This window comes from Falco rusticolus, chromosome 16 (assembly GCF_015220075.1).
Source record: "Falco rusticolus isolate bFalRus1 chromosome 16, bFalRus1.pri, whole genome shotgun sequence".
Taxonomy (NCBI): domain Eukaryota; kingdom Metazoa; phylum Chordata; class Aves; order Falconiformes; family Falconidae; genus Falco; species Falco rusticolus.
This window is the reverse complement of record NC_051202.1, coordinates 4,579,930-4,599,107: the sequence shown is the minus strand read 5'-3', so window position 1 is coordinate 4,599,107 and position 19,178 is coordinate 4,579,930. Positions and strand designations below refer to the sequence as shown.

The window sequence follows — 19,178 nt, the reverse complement described above, 5'->3', positions numbered from 1 at the left end:
CAGTGCTGCAGCCTAGAACAGCACGATTGCCTAGGAATGTTAAGTTGCTAACATTCGGTCAGGAAATAGCCACATCATTGCAAAAGTTTCCAAAGATACAACACAACTCTTAGCTAAGGTACTAACGAGGACAGCTTTTTTTCTTGGAACTCTGAGCAACCATTCCACATTTAGCAGCACATTAATCCGTATGAACTTGCAGGGCATCTCCCTTTAGATCACTGAAATTAAGGGTAGAAAACACATGCTGATCTTATGACTAGTCATCAGTTTCCAAACGTAACCCAGGTCGCGTTAAAACTACTTTGCACAGACTTGAAAACGTCTTCCAGCCCCTCGCTGGTGACACTGCGGTACATGTTTGCAGGGCTGAGAATTTACCTCCGGACTGTCCTTCAGGGCATCGGAGCGGGGGAGCTCTGAGAGCTGGGAGAAGCGCCGGTCATAAATACATAGGTGAAGGTGTTTGTCGAGTACTCTGAAATCTTCATAACTCCGCTTCACGATCCAGCTCCTCCCCGTGTAAACAGAGAGGAGAATCACACTGTTACAAGCCCTCGCAGTTTGGGTGAGATGGAAGAAAATGAAACTTTGTGCAGAAGATCTGGCCATCTTTCTTCTCCAAGCATCTGAAGGTATGATAGTACACCTTAGTAGTATTTTCATGTTTCATGAGCCATTCACGCTCAAACCAGCCGTTAGTGTTCCTCTTTTAATTATTTAACTGTGGGCTTGGATGTGGCCCAGCGTTCTGAGACCCATCCGAAGCTTTTAACTTCCACCTGCCTTGCAAGGATTTTGTAGCATTTTCATGCACAAGGTGTCTGCGCAAATGTAAATTACACAATGGTTGTATAAATAGTGTGAAATTAGATTCTACATAGATAAGACAAATATACAATCAGGGATCTGAAGGCAGAAGCTTGCAAAACTTCTGTCAGACGCCCCAGGCAAATCTCCAGCTGAATTAAAAAAACAATCTAAGATGAATAACACTAGCTGAAGATTTACTCCTGAGTGCGTATCATTTCCCCAATTAAAATACTGACAAGATACACAATGCTTCAGGGGACAGGGAAGGGACAAAGGCAGCACAGCATAATCGGCTTTGCAAAGCTTTTAATATCTAAGGACTACTTCTAAATTCTTCATGGCCTATTATGATCAATAAAAATTGTAATAATGCAGCAGTTTACAGGTCAAAGCGCTTCATGAACAGCCATCAATCCTCTCAACACTCCCATGCAGCCTCTAAAACGAGACTACTCCAGTTTTACAGATGTGGACACTGACCCAGTGACTGTGGACCCCCAGCAAAGCTTCCCCACCTTCTATTTCCAGTGCAAAGCGCTTTTTTTTCAGCCTTTGTTTCCTAAAATCAACAGCATGGCTGCGTTTAAGGAAAAAAATCCCTGTCTGTGTTACAGACTCTGCTTCACACTCCGCATGCAGTCGTCTCCCTTGGGAAAGAAGGAGAAGAACAAGAAAGCAGCAGATGCCGGCAGCCCGGCCACGCCAGCGGTGCAAGGGCTCGGGGACGGCGGAGGCTGGGACTGCACTGCTCCAGGTTACGCGGCGCCTCGAAGGCAGGGCCAAGGATTACCGGTGCCAAAGGGATGCCTGGCGACTGGTACGGAAAGCAGGGAAGTACACGGTGTTAGAGGGGACACACCACCGGGGAAAGGAGCCCTAAGCGCGATCCCGGCTCGGCTGGACGTGGCTGTCAGAACCTCACCTGATGCCCTCTTCACCTGGGATACAAAAACCCATCGCCTGCTCCGACTTCCCAGACACAACTCTGCTATATTCGTTTGTTTCTTGAGAAATGTATAAGCATCGCTTTTTTATTACTATCCAAAGCCTGCAAGGCAATCGTAAATGTAAAATCTATAACCCAGCGTACTAGCTATTTTCTGTCAAATTTATTTAAGACAACTCCAGACCGTGCGCTGTGCCCATAAACTCTGCTTTCACATCACAAGAAATCACCCGTATTTCACAAGCCTGCAAAGAGGGCATCTACACAGGACATAAGTGCTTTGTATTTTCCGTAAGTTATGTCAGTTTACTTTTCGTCTAAAGGAGAAAAACAAAACCAGGAGTGCGAGCCTAATTATCTTCAAAAAGATGACAGCCCTTCCAATGTCTCCATCTTTTGCAATTAATGGGGTTCTTGCTCTCTTTGACGAGTTGCTGGTATGACCTTCAGCTGCACAAGGTTTAGTCACCAACGTAAGAAACGACAGACTGAGAAATCTTTTACCTGCTTCTGCCCACTGCACTTAACAGGACATTTCAATACGCCACCCACGCGAGTAACAAACCTATTTGTTGTAAATCCTCCATTAATTCCATGATATTTTAATTTTAAATATGGGACTGTGGATTTGCAGTCTCTTTTTATCACGAATGAAGACAGTAAGAGTTGACTTTACAAGACAGGAATAGTCGGGGTCAGCAAACTCCTGGTCCATGTGACAGGGTGTGCAGGATCCGCGGCGGAATGGACGGACCCGTGCGGACAGCATCCTCCGCGCTTCTGATGACACACGTCCCACATGATCACAGGAATGAGAGATGCAAAAGCATCGCGGGGTACCCGTGGGGATGGGACTGCCCGATCTTCAGCCACGTTCCCAATGACTGTGCACATGGCGTGTTAGTACAGAACACAGTTTCAGCAACAATCATCCCAATTTCCACCTAGGAGAAAGTTACTCCGTTTCAGCAACAATCATCCCGATTTCCACCCAGGAGCAAGTTATTCCCACACTCTAAAATGTATTTCCTAAAACCCTACAGTTTTAATTTGGCCATACCTAAATTTAAAAAGCGTAAATGCTTTAGGTTGTTGTAGAAGTTGCGTTAAGCAAATTTTTTGTGGATTTGCAGCCCGAGAGATGAATTTTTAAGCAAAACATGACAGCCATATTCACAAGGGGTGCGATTAACTTTGCAGGAAGGAATCACTGCAGCAATCTAGGAAGGAACTGGACAACATTTAGTGCTTCCCCTCAGATTCCCAGTACAAATCACAAGAAAGTCAAGCCTAAACTCTCGCTGCTGGCTTTCCAGCCTTGCATGGCCAAAGCAGCAGAAACAGTGGTCTCGTCCAATATCACACATACCACAATGTTTCACTACCTCAATACAAAAATTGTACATCTTGCTCCCATTTCCTGCGAATTCTGAAGTGCCAGAAGGGTTTTTCGAAAGGGTTCTTTTTTTTAATTTAGAGAGTTAACAAAACAGTAGAAACAAGTAAGCGACTGTTAAGTTGGTCTCGTGTTGTCAATTGTGTTTTACAGCAAAGCTAAAACATTACTGGTGTTCGGGACACATTATATCCATAAGGCAAAAATGCCTTCCCCACATTTTTAATGATTTCCATAAATTGTTGCTCAAATGAATTTTCAATCACCCTCTAATTTTCCAATTCAATAATTACTTTTCTATTCTTTAATTACTGATGGTCCTTATTTAGAGAAGCACGTACTTAAACCCCATAAATTTCAACAGGACATAAGAACAGAGGTGAAGTAAAGCACATAAAACAAGTGGTTTCCCAGATTCAGACCTTGAATTACAAATCCGGGTATGATAAATTTCATTAAAATAAGAAAATCAAGCCTCAAGTGAAGATTTCAAGAATACCTTAAAATAGCTTCACAATGTTTAAAAGGGAAAATCGACCACTGACTAAAAAAAAATAAATAAAAATCCCTCTTGAACAAAATCAAAGTGTGTTTTTTAGATTTAATTTTACAGAAACATTCACAATGAAAAGCATCGTGACAATTAGCCACAAAATGGAAAACCTGGGTTTGTTCCTACTTTTACTACAGTTTGGTCTGTTCTCCCTTACTCTTGCATGCCGTGGAGGATTAAATGTATGATGAAAGACTGATGAGATTTCAGCACACTGCACAGAGCTGCCTTTTTTATTTCCCCACCAATTATTAAAGCAAGAAGAAACGTCATGCTAAAAAAAAACCCAACCCCAAACTATTAGAGATTACTGAATTGATAATTTAATTTCCACTGAGCCAGAGATTTGAACCTCCCATTAGTAAAAGCATTACACTGAGATCATAAAAAGCTACCCAGGCTTCACATGGCGTGAGACAAGATTCAGAGGGACAAGGCTTCAGAACCCCCTGCTCCACAGGCGGTATTTTTAGCTCTACTGGTCGAATGGCCTAAGGAGGATGACATGTAGCCATAGCCAGGAGAAGTTTATGTCCCCCCCGAAGCACAGCTCGTCTGGGGATACTTGCAGCGAGCAGCGATACCGCTCCCTGCTCCCTTTCTTCCCAAGCCCAACACACAGCGTGACAGCTGCAGCTCAGGGACGGTTTGTTCCCTAAACGACAAAAAGATATTTCTTCTTGCAGCGCTGCTTGGCTACTGTTGGACTGGGAAAAGCAGATTTAAGAGGAGGGTATTTCAAAACAACCTTTGCGTTTTCATTCCCAGAGTTTAAAAAAACCAAACCCACCCTTGCTCCATCATTTAAACCATTCAACAAACCAGTACAAAAAATTTAGACATTTCTAAGAGGGGCTCCTGTAAGCTCAAGGCCAGTTCCACACAGGAGTGTTTTAATGTGGATTTAACTGGTTTCACTTGGGATCTGGCAAGAAGCAATTCTTCCCGCGTTGTATACTGAACGATCAACGGCTTACTCAGAGGCATCCAGCTAACACAAAAGAAGTTCGTCTGTTGTAAATGGATCGTATCGCAAATATTGACAAAACAGATATGCTGAAATTTTATAATAAAGGTTTACAGATCTCCTCTCCCAACTATGGAAGAAAAAGACCATGTTGAATCTGTCTACATCTGGGCAGACAGGAGTCCTTTTCGCCCACCAAAGCCTCTTCAAGACAGACAGGGTGCACAGCTTTCCTGTCCCACGGTCCGAGTATGTTTTCTCCATCGCACCTACAATTTATTTATTTTAAGCCAGGGATAGACCTTTCTTTTCTGGTTCAAATGCTTATTTCCTGAAAGAAATCACATGGATGCCTTCATGAACCTTACCAGTCCACATGGAGATCGAGACCAGAAAATGAGGTGAAAGTATATGGCAAAAGTCACTGCAGTTTGACCCTGTAGTAAGAAAACACCATGTATTAAATCGCTGGAAAAATGCCAGCATCCACCAGTAGAGTTTAACTCTGCCATGTGGGTGACTTTTACAGCTGTCTGGGTCTGGGGTTCTGTATGTTATTCCAGCGTGACCCTTCAGCCCTTTTTCTATTTCAAGTCACACTGGAAAATGGCTTCGAAATTTAGTCAAAACAGAAAACAAGGCTGATAAAATCCATCACTTGGTATTTACCCAGGAAGTGTTTTTAGCTGGTGCCGTAGGTGGCTTTATCTAAGCTGAAGTTTGTTTACCAAAATGTCCTGGATGATTTCATGACTTCTGGTGTATTATTATAACTTTAGGGAATTTATCAATCTCTAGAACTTAAAGGGAGTTTGCACTAAGGCAGCATAAAACTACTTTATATCTGAATGAAAGAAAGCGCATGCTCAGCAGCATAAGGCTTTCTGGCTAGCACATTTCCAGGTCTTGCATTGAGGCCACCTCTCACTGCTCCTGGTAGTACCCGCCACCAGTTTACTCCTGCCGACCACAGCGCAGGGAGCGCTGGCATTATGGCTTGTCCTTAAGCTGGAAGACACTTGCATTAGCTCAACCCCACCGATGAACGCACAGATGTTACTCAGCAAACACAGCACTCGCTGGCAGGACCCTTCCAGCTGGCAGAGCTGGGCGGCGATGGGTGCTCAGCGCAGTAGTAGCTACACCAGGACGATGTCTGTCCACATCTGGAGTCGACCAGTCTATAGAAGACAGAGCATCAGCAGCTGGCAGTGCGATACCTGCCCTGCTGTCAGGCAGCTGCACGTACTTACCAGTAAAAAAAAATAAAATATGGGATTTTATTATTTTATTTTTATATATGTATTATTTTATTATTATATATTTATTTTATTATGTGGAGGGAGCTTTAAATAAGGTGAAAATGATGGAAATGCTAAAATTTCAGCATTCCACCTGGAATCACAGGGAATGGACGCGGGAGAGCCCAGCTATAGCAAGATGAAGGGAACATACGTACGGACAGAACACAAGGCAGAAGTCAGAGGAGAAAGTTTAGTGTACTTCTGTGGTGAATCCTTAACAGCTTCTTCCACAGAAGAAATTAATCTCTTTCAGCATTAATTATCAGTTTATTATCAATTAATTGCAATCAGCGGGGAAAAACCAGAGATTTTAATGGAAACCACTGTAGCTTTTCTCCCCTAAAAATTAGACTTCCTTGTGCTCCCTGATTGCAATTACAGATAGGAACACTAACAGCACACGTGGGAACACAAGCTGCCCCAAGACCCGGCCTGAAGGACAGCAGTATTATCCCTGCTTGTGCTGATCAGTTTTGGAAACTGCCGCCCACCAGGTACTCGCGGCTCGCTGCGTGCCAAGCTGAAATAAGCCACGACTGTCCCGTGGCTCCTCCGTCGCGCAGCAGAGCAGCTTTGCCAGAAGCGTTCAGCTACAAAAACCTCACGCGAACGTACGGTGTGCACGGCATTTGAGATCGTCACAACCATTTTTTCCTCCCACAAGAAAGCATATTTCTGAACAGCAGGCTGACAGACACCTAAGGAACTTGAAACAGGATTTACAACATTTAACATGTGAAAAAAGTCCCCTGCTCTCCCGACACGTTGTAATTTAAACAATTCAGTATCAATCATCTCTTTAGTCAAATTATACCGTAAGAGCAGCAGGTCACAGAGACGCACGGGGTGAAGGGGAGGGCGGCCGCAGCATAGGGGGCTGCTTTTCTACACCTCAGAAAATTAAACTAGCCCCACATGAGCTTACAGCCACAAAAGAAATACTTCAAAGCCACTAATAGACCAACCGCTAAGGAACAGGAACTAAAATTCTGCCGTCCTACAGGTAGCAAGGCAATGAGTGAATGCATATATATTTACAAATTATTGTAAGGACATGGCACTGCTCAACACCCTCTTTACCCTGTGCCCCCAATGTGCTATAATCTGCTCAGCAACTTAACCACAGAGAAGAAACAATGTCTCATCAAAGTAAGCAAACACCACTATCCTTTAAAACAAACCCAACAAAAAAACCCTTTGAAAATTACTTGCCTGAGGTTAGTAAAGCAAAACAAAACAAGCTTCCAAAATTACTTGCCTGAGGTTAGCCACAGCAACAGTAGCTTAGGCCGATATAGATCACAATTTTCTTAAGTCTGGTTTCTTGGGCACATCACTGAAAGCAAACGGCTGAATTTTTCCTTTAAATAATTGTTTTTTATGCAACCAAAGCACAGAAGCAAGTTTTTGTTAAAACTAACGGCCAGGGAGAAACGATTTTCTAGGTCCAAACCCAAGAAGCTTTGAAGAAACAACCCATAACCCCAGTTCGGCTGCTATGCAACAGAACAGGCATCTACTGTATCATTTACAAAATAACAGAAACTTAGACGCATGGAAATAATTAAACCCATGCTATATCTGAGGCTGCTTCCATTACAAACCCAAGATGTATCATGACACCCTGGAACGAAGCAAAAGATGTTAACGGTGTTTGGGAAGTATCACTAAGATGATAAGAAACGCGCTGCTGCGCCGGGGCAGTGGTCCACCCCCCCCCCCCACCCCGTACTCCGTCTTCGAGAGCCACAGGGAAGGATGCTCTTCTCCAAGGGTATTTAAGAGCCTGGCTGCTCCTGCGGTCCATTCCCCTCCCATCCCCCCCAGATTCACCAGGGATGTCTGAGGGAACCTCCCTGCCTACTCCTACTCCTTTGAGTAGGGTTAGAGAGAGAAAATACACAAACAAGTCAAGGAAAAAGGCACCAAGCAGGTATGTTAAAGATGCAGCTGACCAAAACTCAGGGGAAGGGGTTAGAAGGGTGAAACTTTATTTAGAAAGCACAAGAACCAGGAGCAGCTTTGGAGGAGTTTCGTTAACGGAGCTGCAGCTGCAGCCAAAATGGGAAAATCTCTGCTTTTTTGGCAGCTGCACGCATCAGTTTTAAGAAGAAACAGTGAAAAGCCGTGCCAAGACCCAGCAGATGAAACATTTAAGATAGGCCATATTTAATACCTAATATCCCTAATGGGGTCTTTTAAAAAGGTAAACCACTAAGTTTGAAAGAAATACAGTCTTCTCAAACCACAGACCAGTTTAAAAAGGCATCATTAGAAAAACAGAGAGTCAGTTCTTATCTGTCAAAGCCTGAGCCCTTGATTGCAAACTTGCTCCACAGTCTCTAACGATATCAGTTTGCAATTATGCTTAATGTCTCCATCCCACAGCCTGTCTGCACGTTCGCAGCTTTTGAAGTTTGGAGGCTACCAGCCCCTGCCAAGGACGTGGAGAGCTCAGGAATTCGCAGCAGGTCCATGATGAACTGATTCTGAGTGGTTTCACACTTCGAGTGTAAATCTTGCTCAACCGGTTGGGACCTCGGCGTTTGCCAAACTGGGTCAGTTTGTCACGGGTTACACAACACCTAGTGACAAGAAACACCTGCTCAACAGTTTTTAACAAACTTGGGGCACAAACCTGCTCTGTAACTCTAGGAACGAATACAAAGATTTAAGGAACAAGCTCAATTCATGTTCCCCCTTAAGAATTCTGCCTCCAATTCCTCTAAAACAAAACTTATTTTTCATTTAACATACAGTCAGCTATGAACCCAGCTGGGCAAAGCACCTCTAGTTATTGAGGAAGGCAACGGCATTTTAACACTTCAGTGGTTTTATTACCAGAACAACTCAAATACCCATTTTCCTTAGAATATCAGAGTTTAACTAAACATGGTGCCCTCAGTGTAACCGATAGGACAGAACTTTTGAAAACGTTCTGGTTGCCTATTTGGTCACTTTGCTCTGTGACAGTAAACATTTGCCACAGACAATGAAAACGATCCACGCCTGCCTTACTGCTAAAGCACCTTTACACACATGCTACGTATTTTGATGTGGTTCCTGTGCCTTGAGAGTGCCTTCTTGAAAATATTCTTTACTAAACTGCTTGTCCTACACCTTACGTCCAATGAATCTGTTGTTCAGAAATGCAGATGCTCTTCCAAGGCCTCTGAACTTAATCTTCATGCAAGTTGTGCAGGTTGGAGGCATCATAACTGCGCATCCTGTCCTTCTCCTGATGCTCGCGTAGCCACCTAACATCTAACATTACTTGTTGATCAAAGTAACTTTGCAGCCTGCAGAGGATGATACTGGATGAAACTGCTTCAGACTATCTGTCCCAAAGGGCAGCCAACCTTCCTGTAATATTGCTATTAAAAATGCACGCATGCTAAACTGCTCCATAAAGACTAAACATCAAGGCAGCTAAGAAAAACAGGAACATCCATCACAATCCTCCTCTTACTTTGGATGTGAACCAAGCCCAGCTCTTGGAGAAGTTGTAAAACAAGTAAAATTGCAGACAGACTGCTCCTCTGCAATGCATTTACACTTGCCTAGTTATGGGGCAGGATTCAGTGTCTCTTCAGAGTAAAGCCAACTGTCCTCTTCAATTTGTGGCCGGGCCCAGCCTCGTCTACAAAGCACCACATGACAATCAGAAGCCCTGCCAAAATGCATCACTTAAAGAAAGAAACCATAATCGCTATCCTGTCCTCTTAGATTTCAACAGTGATTTTCACTTTTGCTTCAGAGCTAAGTAGAATGCAATTTGGATACAAGAAGATTGATCTCTCTAATTCAGAGCTTGCTTGCTGAAGGCAAAATGCCCAAAGGACACAACATTAACAAACTACCATATAATTGTAAAAGCTTCTGTTGCTTTAAAAAAAAAATAAATTATGGCAGCACATTCATGTGATACTGCATTTTATGCTGAGAAATAATTTTCCTTCTTGCTCATCATCCCTTCCTAGAGCATTCACTTCAGCTGGTGGGTTTCCATCACAGAAAACCATCTGAAGAGCACGTGAATGCAGCTGCTGCCGTATATCCCTCGCTGTTCCCTTCCACAAATAATAGCACGGCAGCTTGGTCCAGTGCAAGCCTGCCGACCTGCGAGGCTGCTGCCATGTGTGATCATTTTCAGATACTCCCTTCCCTCAAATAAATTCACCAGACCATTTCTCTCCTAGAGCTGAAGCTGTTAACGCGGAGCACAGGAAGCCTCTGTCTTCGGTATCCTGACAGCTTCAAATGCACCTACATTTGCACCTGCTGAAGGAATGTGCTTTTAGCACAAACAGTTCCATGACGGTATTTATCTCTGCAGTCTCGTTCAATAAATAAATCATTCTATGCAAAATCCAGGTGCAGCTAGAACCCTATTACTGCATCTCAAGCATCCAGAGTCATGAACAAGAAAGAACGATGCTGACTCCGTTTCCCTCGCAGTACCTGATTATTAAATAGAGAAAAACCCCAGAGCGTGCCATGAACGGAGAAATTAAATACCAAAGGACTACAGTCATTTTTCATCTCGTTAGCAGTGGACAGCTTTACACACAAGAGTACAGAATCTCCTCCACGGCTGGGAACGAAGGACGAGTCCCATCAGCAGAGCAACGAACCTCCAGAGCCCTGCTGGCACACGGCTGCTGCTGTAGGTCAGTGCGATGCTGCTCCCAAACGCCTAACAGCCTCCTGTGCAGCACAGGAGACCACAGCTAACTCGGGCATTTCCATTCCAGAGTCCCAAAGAGCACAAACATACTGCAAATGGCCAAAGCAAGCAAATGGCATAAAGCTTGGAAGTCTTGCTGCTGGTGCGTCTCCTCGATCCCAATGCAGAACATCCTGCCGCCCGCCCGGCCGCTTTGGAATAAAAGGCAGCAAAGATAATGGGACAAAAAAAAAATCCTCTTTACCTCAAAACTGCTACTTCTATTGTTACCTGTCTAAAGCGCTCGTGTGAATTAATGGTCACAGAGCTCCATAAAAATCCCATGATGAGCAGAGGGTATGGCGCAATATGTTTTTAAAGCCGGCAAAGGACACAGCATACCGCAGCGGTAATCCTGTCTGATGTCAGTGCTGCCCTACCCAAATCGGAGTTCTGCGGCAAAACTCCAAAAAACAGTCAGTCATATCCTTGCCTTTAATGATTATTATCCCAATTACTGAATGAATTTATCCTTCGGTATTATCATAACAGCTACAGCATAATGGATGTTAATGATGAAGTTCTTAAAGGCTTCCAATGCAATTCAATACCTTCTCTCTCTTCCCCACGGATGCTAGTTTACTTTCAAAAAGCCTGGAACAGACCCAAGTATTTCAACGACGCTGCACCTTGGCAGCGCTCTGGCATCGCCCCAGCTTTGAACACAGCCCAACAGCACTTTGCAGGCTGCTTGCCAGCTTCAGACATTCTTTATTAATCCACGTTACTATTGTCACTTCATTTTTATTTACCGCTGTTGCGAGCAGGAGGCATGTAGCGTATGACCCAAGATCAACCACTTGAGCACAGAACATCAAGTGATGGATTAGCATTGTGGAAACCAGGGGTTTAGTTGCTTTCTTTTTGACTAACGTAAACCAGCCCTCCTCATCCGAGAAAGGCTTCTGACAGAGGTTTCAACATTTGTGGACATCTGGAAGGACAGGCTAAAATATTCAATCCATAAAGGCCTACGGTCAGGTTTTTAAAAGTTTTGGGGGATTTACAAGTAAATACAGGTATCACAACCGGGATTTTCAAACACTTGCAAGCACGTGAGGTACCTAACTCTCACCGGCAAACCTGTCAGTGGAAGTTACATTTCTCTAGGCATTTTGCTGCAGTCTACTTCAGGCAAGTGGTACCCAGTGTCAGACAAGAAGCTGGGGGTAAAGGCCATGACAGTGACCCAAATTTTAATGCATTTTCAACCAGAGCAACTTCCCTGAGCCCCTGTGAGCAGACAAAGCTTCAGGACATGCGGAGGGTCCCCTACTCGCAGTCAGTACAAAGTAGCTCGGGCACTGTGAAAGCAGAGTGCGCCCTTGCAGTTCAGTGCACGTTCATCTTACACCTCCTTCAGTTTAGCCGTGCCACCGCTGAAGTATTCCACCACCCATGGGATGGGTTTGGTTGTCATTCCTGGTTGGACTCGCCCAGCAGCTACAGGGACACTAGACCTCGGGTGGGAGAGGTGGGTGAGAACACAGTAGGGGCAGGAGACTGCAACAGGCATAACGTGAAAGGTTACCGTAAGGTACTATTCCGTAAAGGGACACAATAACTGCTTTAGTTTAGCAAAATCTCCTTTCAGCAAGCAGAAAATTCTATATTAAGAAAGGAGAAGCAGGTTAACACATATTCCAAAAACAGATTTTGTATTGGGTAGGATCCAGCTTGGATGCTCCACACAGATCTATCCCATTAACGATGACGAGACCAGATTTTCTCTCGGGTTGGTTTGGTTTTTTTGCCCTTTTTTTTTTTAATATGTATACAAAACACACACAAGTATTCATGTGTGTGTTAGAAGCTGTCCCTTAGATTCATCTGTTTAAAGAACTAGTTTTTCACAGGAGGAATGTAGTAGCACTTACTCAGTAACGGTTCAGGTGTTTGAGCTTCAATCACACAGGATGAAACTATAAATATATTGAAGAACAAGTTGCTCTTGTATTTGTCTTAATATATTGAGACAAAACCCAATCGTCTAAAAAGTTTTCGAATGTTTGACTGAAAAAGTCCTACTGCAAGCGATCTGTGGGTTTTAGTACGGACTATCACAGGCAGGCAGAACCAGCAAACCATACTTCAGCCGTTAGCAGCCTAAATAAGACATTTGCTTCTGTGAAAACACATTCCACTCTCCTCTCCACACAAACCACCCAGGATGGGGAGTCCTGTCTGTTCTTCCTCCTTGGATCCCATTTTTTCCTGGCATTCTCTCCGTTGCCCTTGAAGCGCTTATTATTGCAACCACGGTTCCAGCCATGGAACACTGGATGGGGTTGCCTTCAGAGTTTTGCAAATACTGTTCTTCAAACAGAAGACACCCAGCTTGAATCTCCTGCAAGGCAGAGCTGGGAGATACAGGCAGCACATATATTTGCGTAAATGCCTTCATCTAGTACATCAGAGACCTTATTCTATCAATCAAAATGAGCACAGCACAGACAGCAACGTCTGCCTCGGACAAAAAACAGGAACAGGGCAAAGCCCTGTGCATCCTGTGCAACAAAGGCACATGGCTCAGCTTACTGCCAGCGCGGGCTCTGCAAATGTGAGCAGAAAAATGGAGAAAACCCATGCTTGGACCACAAGAGCTTCCTGCTTTGAGAACAGCCTTAGAAATCCACCGAAGCTGGAGGAGAAAGAGGCTTCCTTTGCAGGGTGCTGGCATTATCCCACGAAAAGCTGGGAACAGAGGAGGTAGTGTGGCTCGCTTCTAAGATCACAACAGTCAGTCTGTGCTTACGGGTCTATCAGGAGATCCAGTCCTAAGATTTTTTCACATATCACTCCTGCTTGCATAGACTGACATTTCTGCTTTCTAGTGCCTGTCATTTTTGTTTCAACAATCCACCTGTGACAACGAAAATGAACGACAAAACCCACACGAGACGGCTAGAGTTTAAGGCCTCCCTTAGAACTTGAACATTTTCACAACTAGTCTCTTGTTCTCTCCTTGCCATTCAAAATGTCACCAAAAAAACGATGTTTGAAGTGTTGAAATACTGCGAACCTCATGTTGTAATTAATACTGCATGCTTTTTATTTTCCTTTCATTTTTCACAACAAAAGCCTAGATTGGCCATTCTTTTATGCTGTAGTATCTCAATATGTATGCGGGCAGTTGCTGTTGTAATGTCACACAAACACACCCCAAAACATTAAAAAGGTTTTTATTAAAAAGGCTATTTTCAGCCTGCTTTACGACTCAACAAAAGGTGCTGGATGGATTAGCCTGTTTCAGGCTTTTTGCAGGCTCTTTTGTTGATTTATTCTCAACACACACAGCAACCCCTTTTAAATGCGTTGCAGACCTTGTAAATTCTTTGCTTATCCCTGTGGAAGTGAGCAAGGATTGCAAACGCTGTCAACGGACCTTCACAGCCTACAGGTACAGCATCAACTCATAAAGGTCTCAGACGTTCCCTGCGGTCTTTAAGGACCACGGTTATTGGAAAGGCTTGCAATTTCTGTCCACAGAGTTCAGAAGGTTCACAGGTACAGACCCCACACCACCCCTCCCAGGATTTTATCCTCCTCTGCTTTCTATACCAAAACCAGACTCTAACACACTTTACGAGACATTTTCTCCCAAGCAAAAATGCACGTGACATACTGTCTGCACTGAGTGCAAACTCAAAACATCATTTCTTTTCCCAAAAATCTTTTCTTAGATTCCCACCATTTGTAGATTGTTTTAAAAAGTCTTCTTTCCTTTCACCCTTCCATCCCTACTTTTATCATAAAAAGGGATTTTGTTTACATTTAATAACAGAATAGCAATCTTTCATGTCTTCACATGTCCTGAAAGCAATCTTCTAGAAATGAGAGAAAGTTCAACAGTGCAATCTTACTTGGAAAAAAGGAAAATCCACCTACATTGCTGTTAAAAAACTAAGCAAACCAAATCCCGCTATCATGAGGTCTTTCCAGTAAGATTTAAAACCCTACCTTTGCCATTTGCTAGTTCTCATGTTTAAATTTGTGCAAAGAAATCAAAAGAAGATTCCTATCTTTACACTTTTCTGAAACACTTGGAACAGTTCTCTCTACATTCCCACTTCTTCTTAAGAGCTAATAAACTGGATTAATTTTTTGAGGTCTCTAAGTAGAAGAAAAGCTGAATAGAGACTTTAAAAAAACCCCTCTGAACCTCACACAAAGCTTGTATTTCCCAAGCTGACTTGCAGCTGAAATGTGTCACACATACAACTCCAAAGAAAATTTTTTCCAAACCTTATCTGGGAAGGTTTTGCAAGACAGGCATCAAACAATAATTCTCTTTACACCACTAAAATTATACTTACAGATGGGAAAGAGTGGGATAGAATTTCCTTAGTGTAAATGCCGAACTGCAGCTTGCCAAACACAGCTAAGACTGAGCTGGATGTTTTAAAAGTCTAATGTTCAAAAGCTTTGGTTTGTTGTCTGCTACAGAGTGAAATGACAAAATAAATGTCTTTTTATGGACCACACAACACACAGATTGTATCTGCACAGGCCAAACTGGGCAAGGCACAGCAACATGATGCATTCAACCCCAAAGCAAGGGTTTTTAGCTTATTTCTCTAAGGTCTGTAATCCAAAATTGCCAGGATGGCCAAATGCCCTTGTTCTTCCTCATGCTATCTGGTTTTGCAACAAATCACAAATTGCTGAAAGCTTTTAAATTTATATGGGTTTAGCTTTTAATTAATTGAATTTGTTTTCTCTGTGTCCATCTGAGAAATCAAGATTTTTGCAAGTTGCTGCAGGAGGCTGAACACCAATGCTAGTAGCATATCCAAAGGGCGAGCAAAGTGAAATTTGTTTTATAGGCTTTTTTCCTCCCTCCTTCAATACTTTTGGCCTGATACAGATGCATCCTGCCAAAATCTCTCCCCACTGCACTATCATTCCATGAGCTATTTCACACCTCCCATTCAATTCTAATGTGGAGCCAAAACCATCCAGACACTGCTGGTATCCAACGCGTGACAGAATGGAATCTTTCCCCGGACATTAGGAGAGGCCATGAGATGTCAGGGGTGAAGTATCTTCATGGTAGAAACGATGCTCAGCTGTGCAGCTCCTTCCATGCCTTTCTGTTCATTGAATCCAGATGCCATCAGTTTCTCAGCTTCGTAAGTAAACGAGAGGCAGGGACGTAGACTAACACGCAAGAGGTGAATCACAGACTTGGGGTGGGGAGAAACTCTAGCTAGCCAGAAGGATTACTTAAAAAGAAAAACAAGAGAAAGAGAAAGGTGACTGGATCTATGCCTATCCTTTACAGTGACGAGGCCAACTCCCAGGGTTTTCATTTTAGCTTAGTAAAACGCTGAGGAAGGCAGCAACAGAACTTCTCTGCAGCTGGGCATGCTTCGCAGCCTCCGTGGAGGACAGCAGCTCTGTTAAGGCTCGCTGCAAAGTAGCATCTTCCTTCGCCAAGGCACAGAATTCACCACGCTGTCCCCACACAGAGCAAATCTCCCCACTGTACTCTCAGAAACATCCCTGCGAAGCACCTGAGGGTCTGACAGAAGCGTCAGACAGGCTGCTGGACGGCGGGGCTCACCTTGATCACCGCACCATCAGTGCCTCGCACGCTACGCACTGGCTATTCACTCCTCCTAGGACTTGCTCCTGCATCAATGTGTTCTGCGGGGTGTAAGGACACGATTCTACCTGAAGGTATCCTGTTAATCTTTAGAGATGTCAGTAAGGTAGATGGAAAGATCTGAAGTGATATGCTTCAGGGTTAGAGAAAAGCTTTACAGAAAAGTATTATGTTCTGGAGGTTACAAACAGTCAGGAAATAATACAAGGTTCACCTCTCCATTAAGCACTACCAATGCAATCCTAAATGTGAAGACTCCAAACATATCAAAATTCCCAATTTCCTGAAGTCCCCTGAAAAATCCCATTCTCAGTCACTGTACCGCTCTTGGCTGGGGCAGCGATGTATGGCCACTGCTGAATTTCGTGGTGCTGCTTGTTAGCTTGGATTGCTTTCCTGGAAAGGGGTTCCCTCGTGTGAAACTGGCTGCTGCTGGGTTAGAACGGTACTAGCAAAACGCCCAAACACGGGCACTTTTGGGAGATGTCCACTTTCAGGCTCTCTTCCCTCTCCCACGAGCACTGTTTCTAAGTACATGTCTATACACACATGTGCTCGTGTGCACTTGCACTGTAAGAGCTGACAACAGCGAGGACTTACTCTGTGTGTTCCTATCACACTCACTATGCTGCTGTAGCTCAGCGTGTGCCAAGCTCCACCTTCAGCACAGAGCAGGATGCTTTGCTGCTCAGCTCTCTCAGCACACCCTGCACCAGCACACACATAGTTAGGGCAGAAGAGCAAATTCTAACGGCGAATTCACCACCCGCCTCTGTGTACTAACGCCACTATGCCAGTGCAATCTGACAGCACCTACTTCCCTGCCTCACGCAACTCAAATGTAGGCAAGACAGGTGTGCCTAATTCCATACACTTCCTTTTAGTACCTGAGAAATGTCAGCCAAATCACATAGAGCTCTACAAAGAGAGACAGACACCACAGGGATTCCCATAATGTTCAGCACAAATGGATAAAAGGGACGCTCAAGAAGCGCCGAGATGGGTAACAGAAAGAACTGCTATGCCAAGACCAGAAAAATGACCAAACGCGGGCATTAACTCCCAGTTGAATCTGTCAACAACAGCTTCATTCAAAACGTTAAGATACGGTAACCTATTACGTAGCATTTTACAAAGTCCCTGTCCCCGTATTAGCAGTTAGGGAATCTGGTACAAAGCGGCGGATTTGTCTGCCCAAAGCATTTTGATGCCACAGTAGCAGAGGCAGCGAAAGAATTTCATACCAGATGTCTGGAGCCGTAACTGGGAACAGATCAAGAATCCCCATCTCCCGGCTGCCAGCGGCACGCCGTGATCAACAACAACGCTGGCCAGCATTCTCCCCCGCGTGCTCCCTCTGTTTGTATAGCTGGCGCATCCCTGCGTGGATGTACGCTCCCCCCACAACTGACAGGCATACGTACATACAGTCTGAGCATGCACGCTCGTGTCTCCAAGCTAATCGTTGTGCAGCCCCACACAAACTAGCGAGGATTATTTGCTTAACAGGCTCCTTTTGATCCTCTCGATGCTCCTTTTCTTAACATTAGCTGGCCGCCGTACCACAGACAGCATCCTGGTGAGGGCTGAGCCAGGGAAGAAGTGGAAAAAAACCCGCACATGCCGCAGAAAAAGTGTCACAGCAAAATATTACGAGGTGTCTTGCCAAACATAATGCAATCCAGTCTGCAAAACAAGGTTGGGGGAGAAAACATGGCATTTACCTGACAAGAGATCTGTACAAGGTAGACCAGTTCCTTGGATTCACAGCCATTCCTCGTCACTTCATTCTGTTCCTCCGGGAGCGAAAGCTACACCAAGGGAGCGGGGAGGGGGTGGAGAAAAGAGAGAGAAAGCCCAGGTCAGTGAGCAGGGATAAGCCAGGCATGTAATAATGCATGAAGCACAACGTTCACATCAACTTGCTCCAAGACATGCTGAGTATCAGGGAAACAGGGAAGTGCTTGTCTGTCTGGAGTTGTCAGAGAGAAAATATTCAGCATTCATGGCTCACACACAGACCCTGGAATGCCATTGGATTTTGGCATCTCACCTGACAGTTTAAAAATAAAAATATGGTTCAAAAATAAAACAATCATAGGAAGGGAAACTGTTCAAGCCAGGGATTAAACCTCAGGCTTAGAAGTCTGCAAAATTAATTGTTCACTGAAAATATCTCTATAAATATTCATGTATCAGATAACAGGGATATTCCCCCCTCCCCGCATTTTATTCATTTTAATTCTATATATTCAGACAGACATTAGATAATAAAACATATCTCCTAATTTCAGTGTTGTCAAGTGTTTTGCCCCAACAGAGAGCTTTATGGCACCATTCATCAGGTACAGAGTCATTACATACAACATCGGGGTGTGCTCTTTTTTCGGAGCAGTGAGGAGAGATTTAACCATGTCATTCCTGTACACGTACCAAGCGCCTTGACTAGTTCTACTGCTAGTCCTGCTACTCCCATTAGTCTTCAAATGGATTACATTTAATGATCATCTTTGAAAGCACAAATCACAAAGCGATCATAAACAAATTAAGACTGCTTGCAAGGCAAATTAAAAAGGGAAATGTGTTCCAAAAAATTGTTTTATATAGAAAAAGAAATCTTTATCCAGTACAGAGCCCCGGGAACAGAAATCTGTGAAAGAATCCCCAAAACACAGAACAGGATGAGGCATCTCAACCTTTCTGCACACCCAGGGCCATCATTGCTACCTTTACTCCTTGTATGATGGACATTAAATTGTACAGTGAAAGCACCACCATACTTGCCAGAAGAATTATTCGCTTTCTTTGTTAAGTAGAAATGATGCTAGCTTAAAAATAGAAAGCACTGAAGAAGAATCCAGGACT

At 43.9% G+C, this 19,178-nt stretch overlaps 1 protein-coding gene across 5 annotated transcripts in view; it reads right to left on the bottom strand.

The window, feature by feature from the left end:
* Positions 1-19,178, bottom strand: part of ARHGAP32 (Rho GTPase activating protein 32) — a 257,950-nt gene that overhangs the window by 81,457 nt on the left and 157,315 nt on the right. For all 5 annotated transcript variants that reach the window (XM_037409775.1, XM_037409776.1, XM_037409774.1 and 2 more), the window contains 2 exons: positions 18,039-18,124; positions 382-520 (listed from right to left, as the gene is read on the bottom strand). In XM_037409775.1, coding sequence (XP_037265672.1) covers positions 382-520; positions 18,039-18,124 — 225 coding nt within the window. The remainder of the gene's footprint in view (positions 1-381; positions 521-18,038; positions 18,125-19,178) is intronic.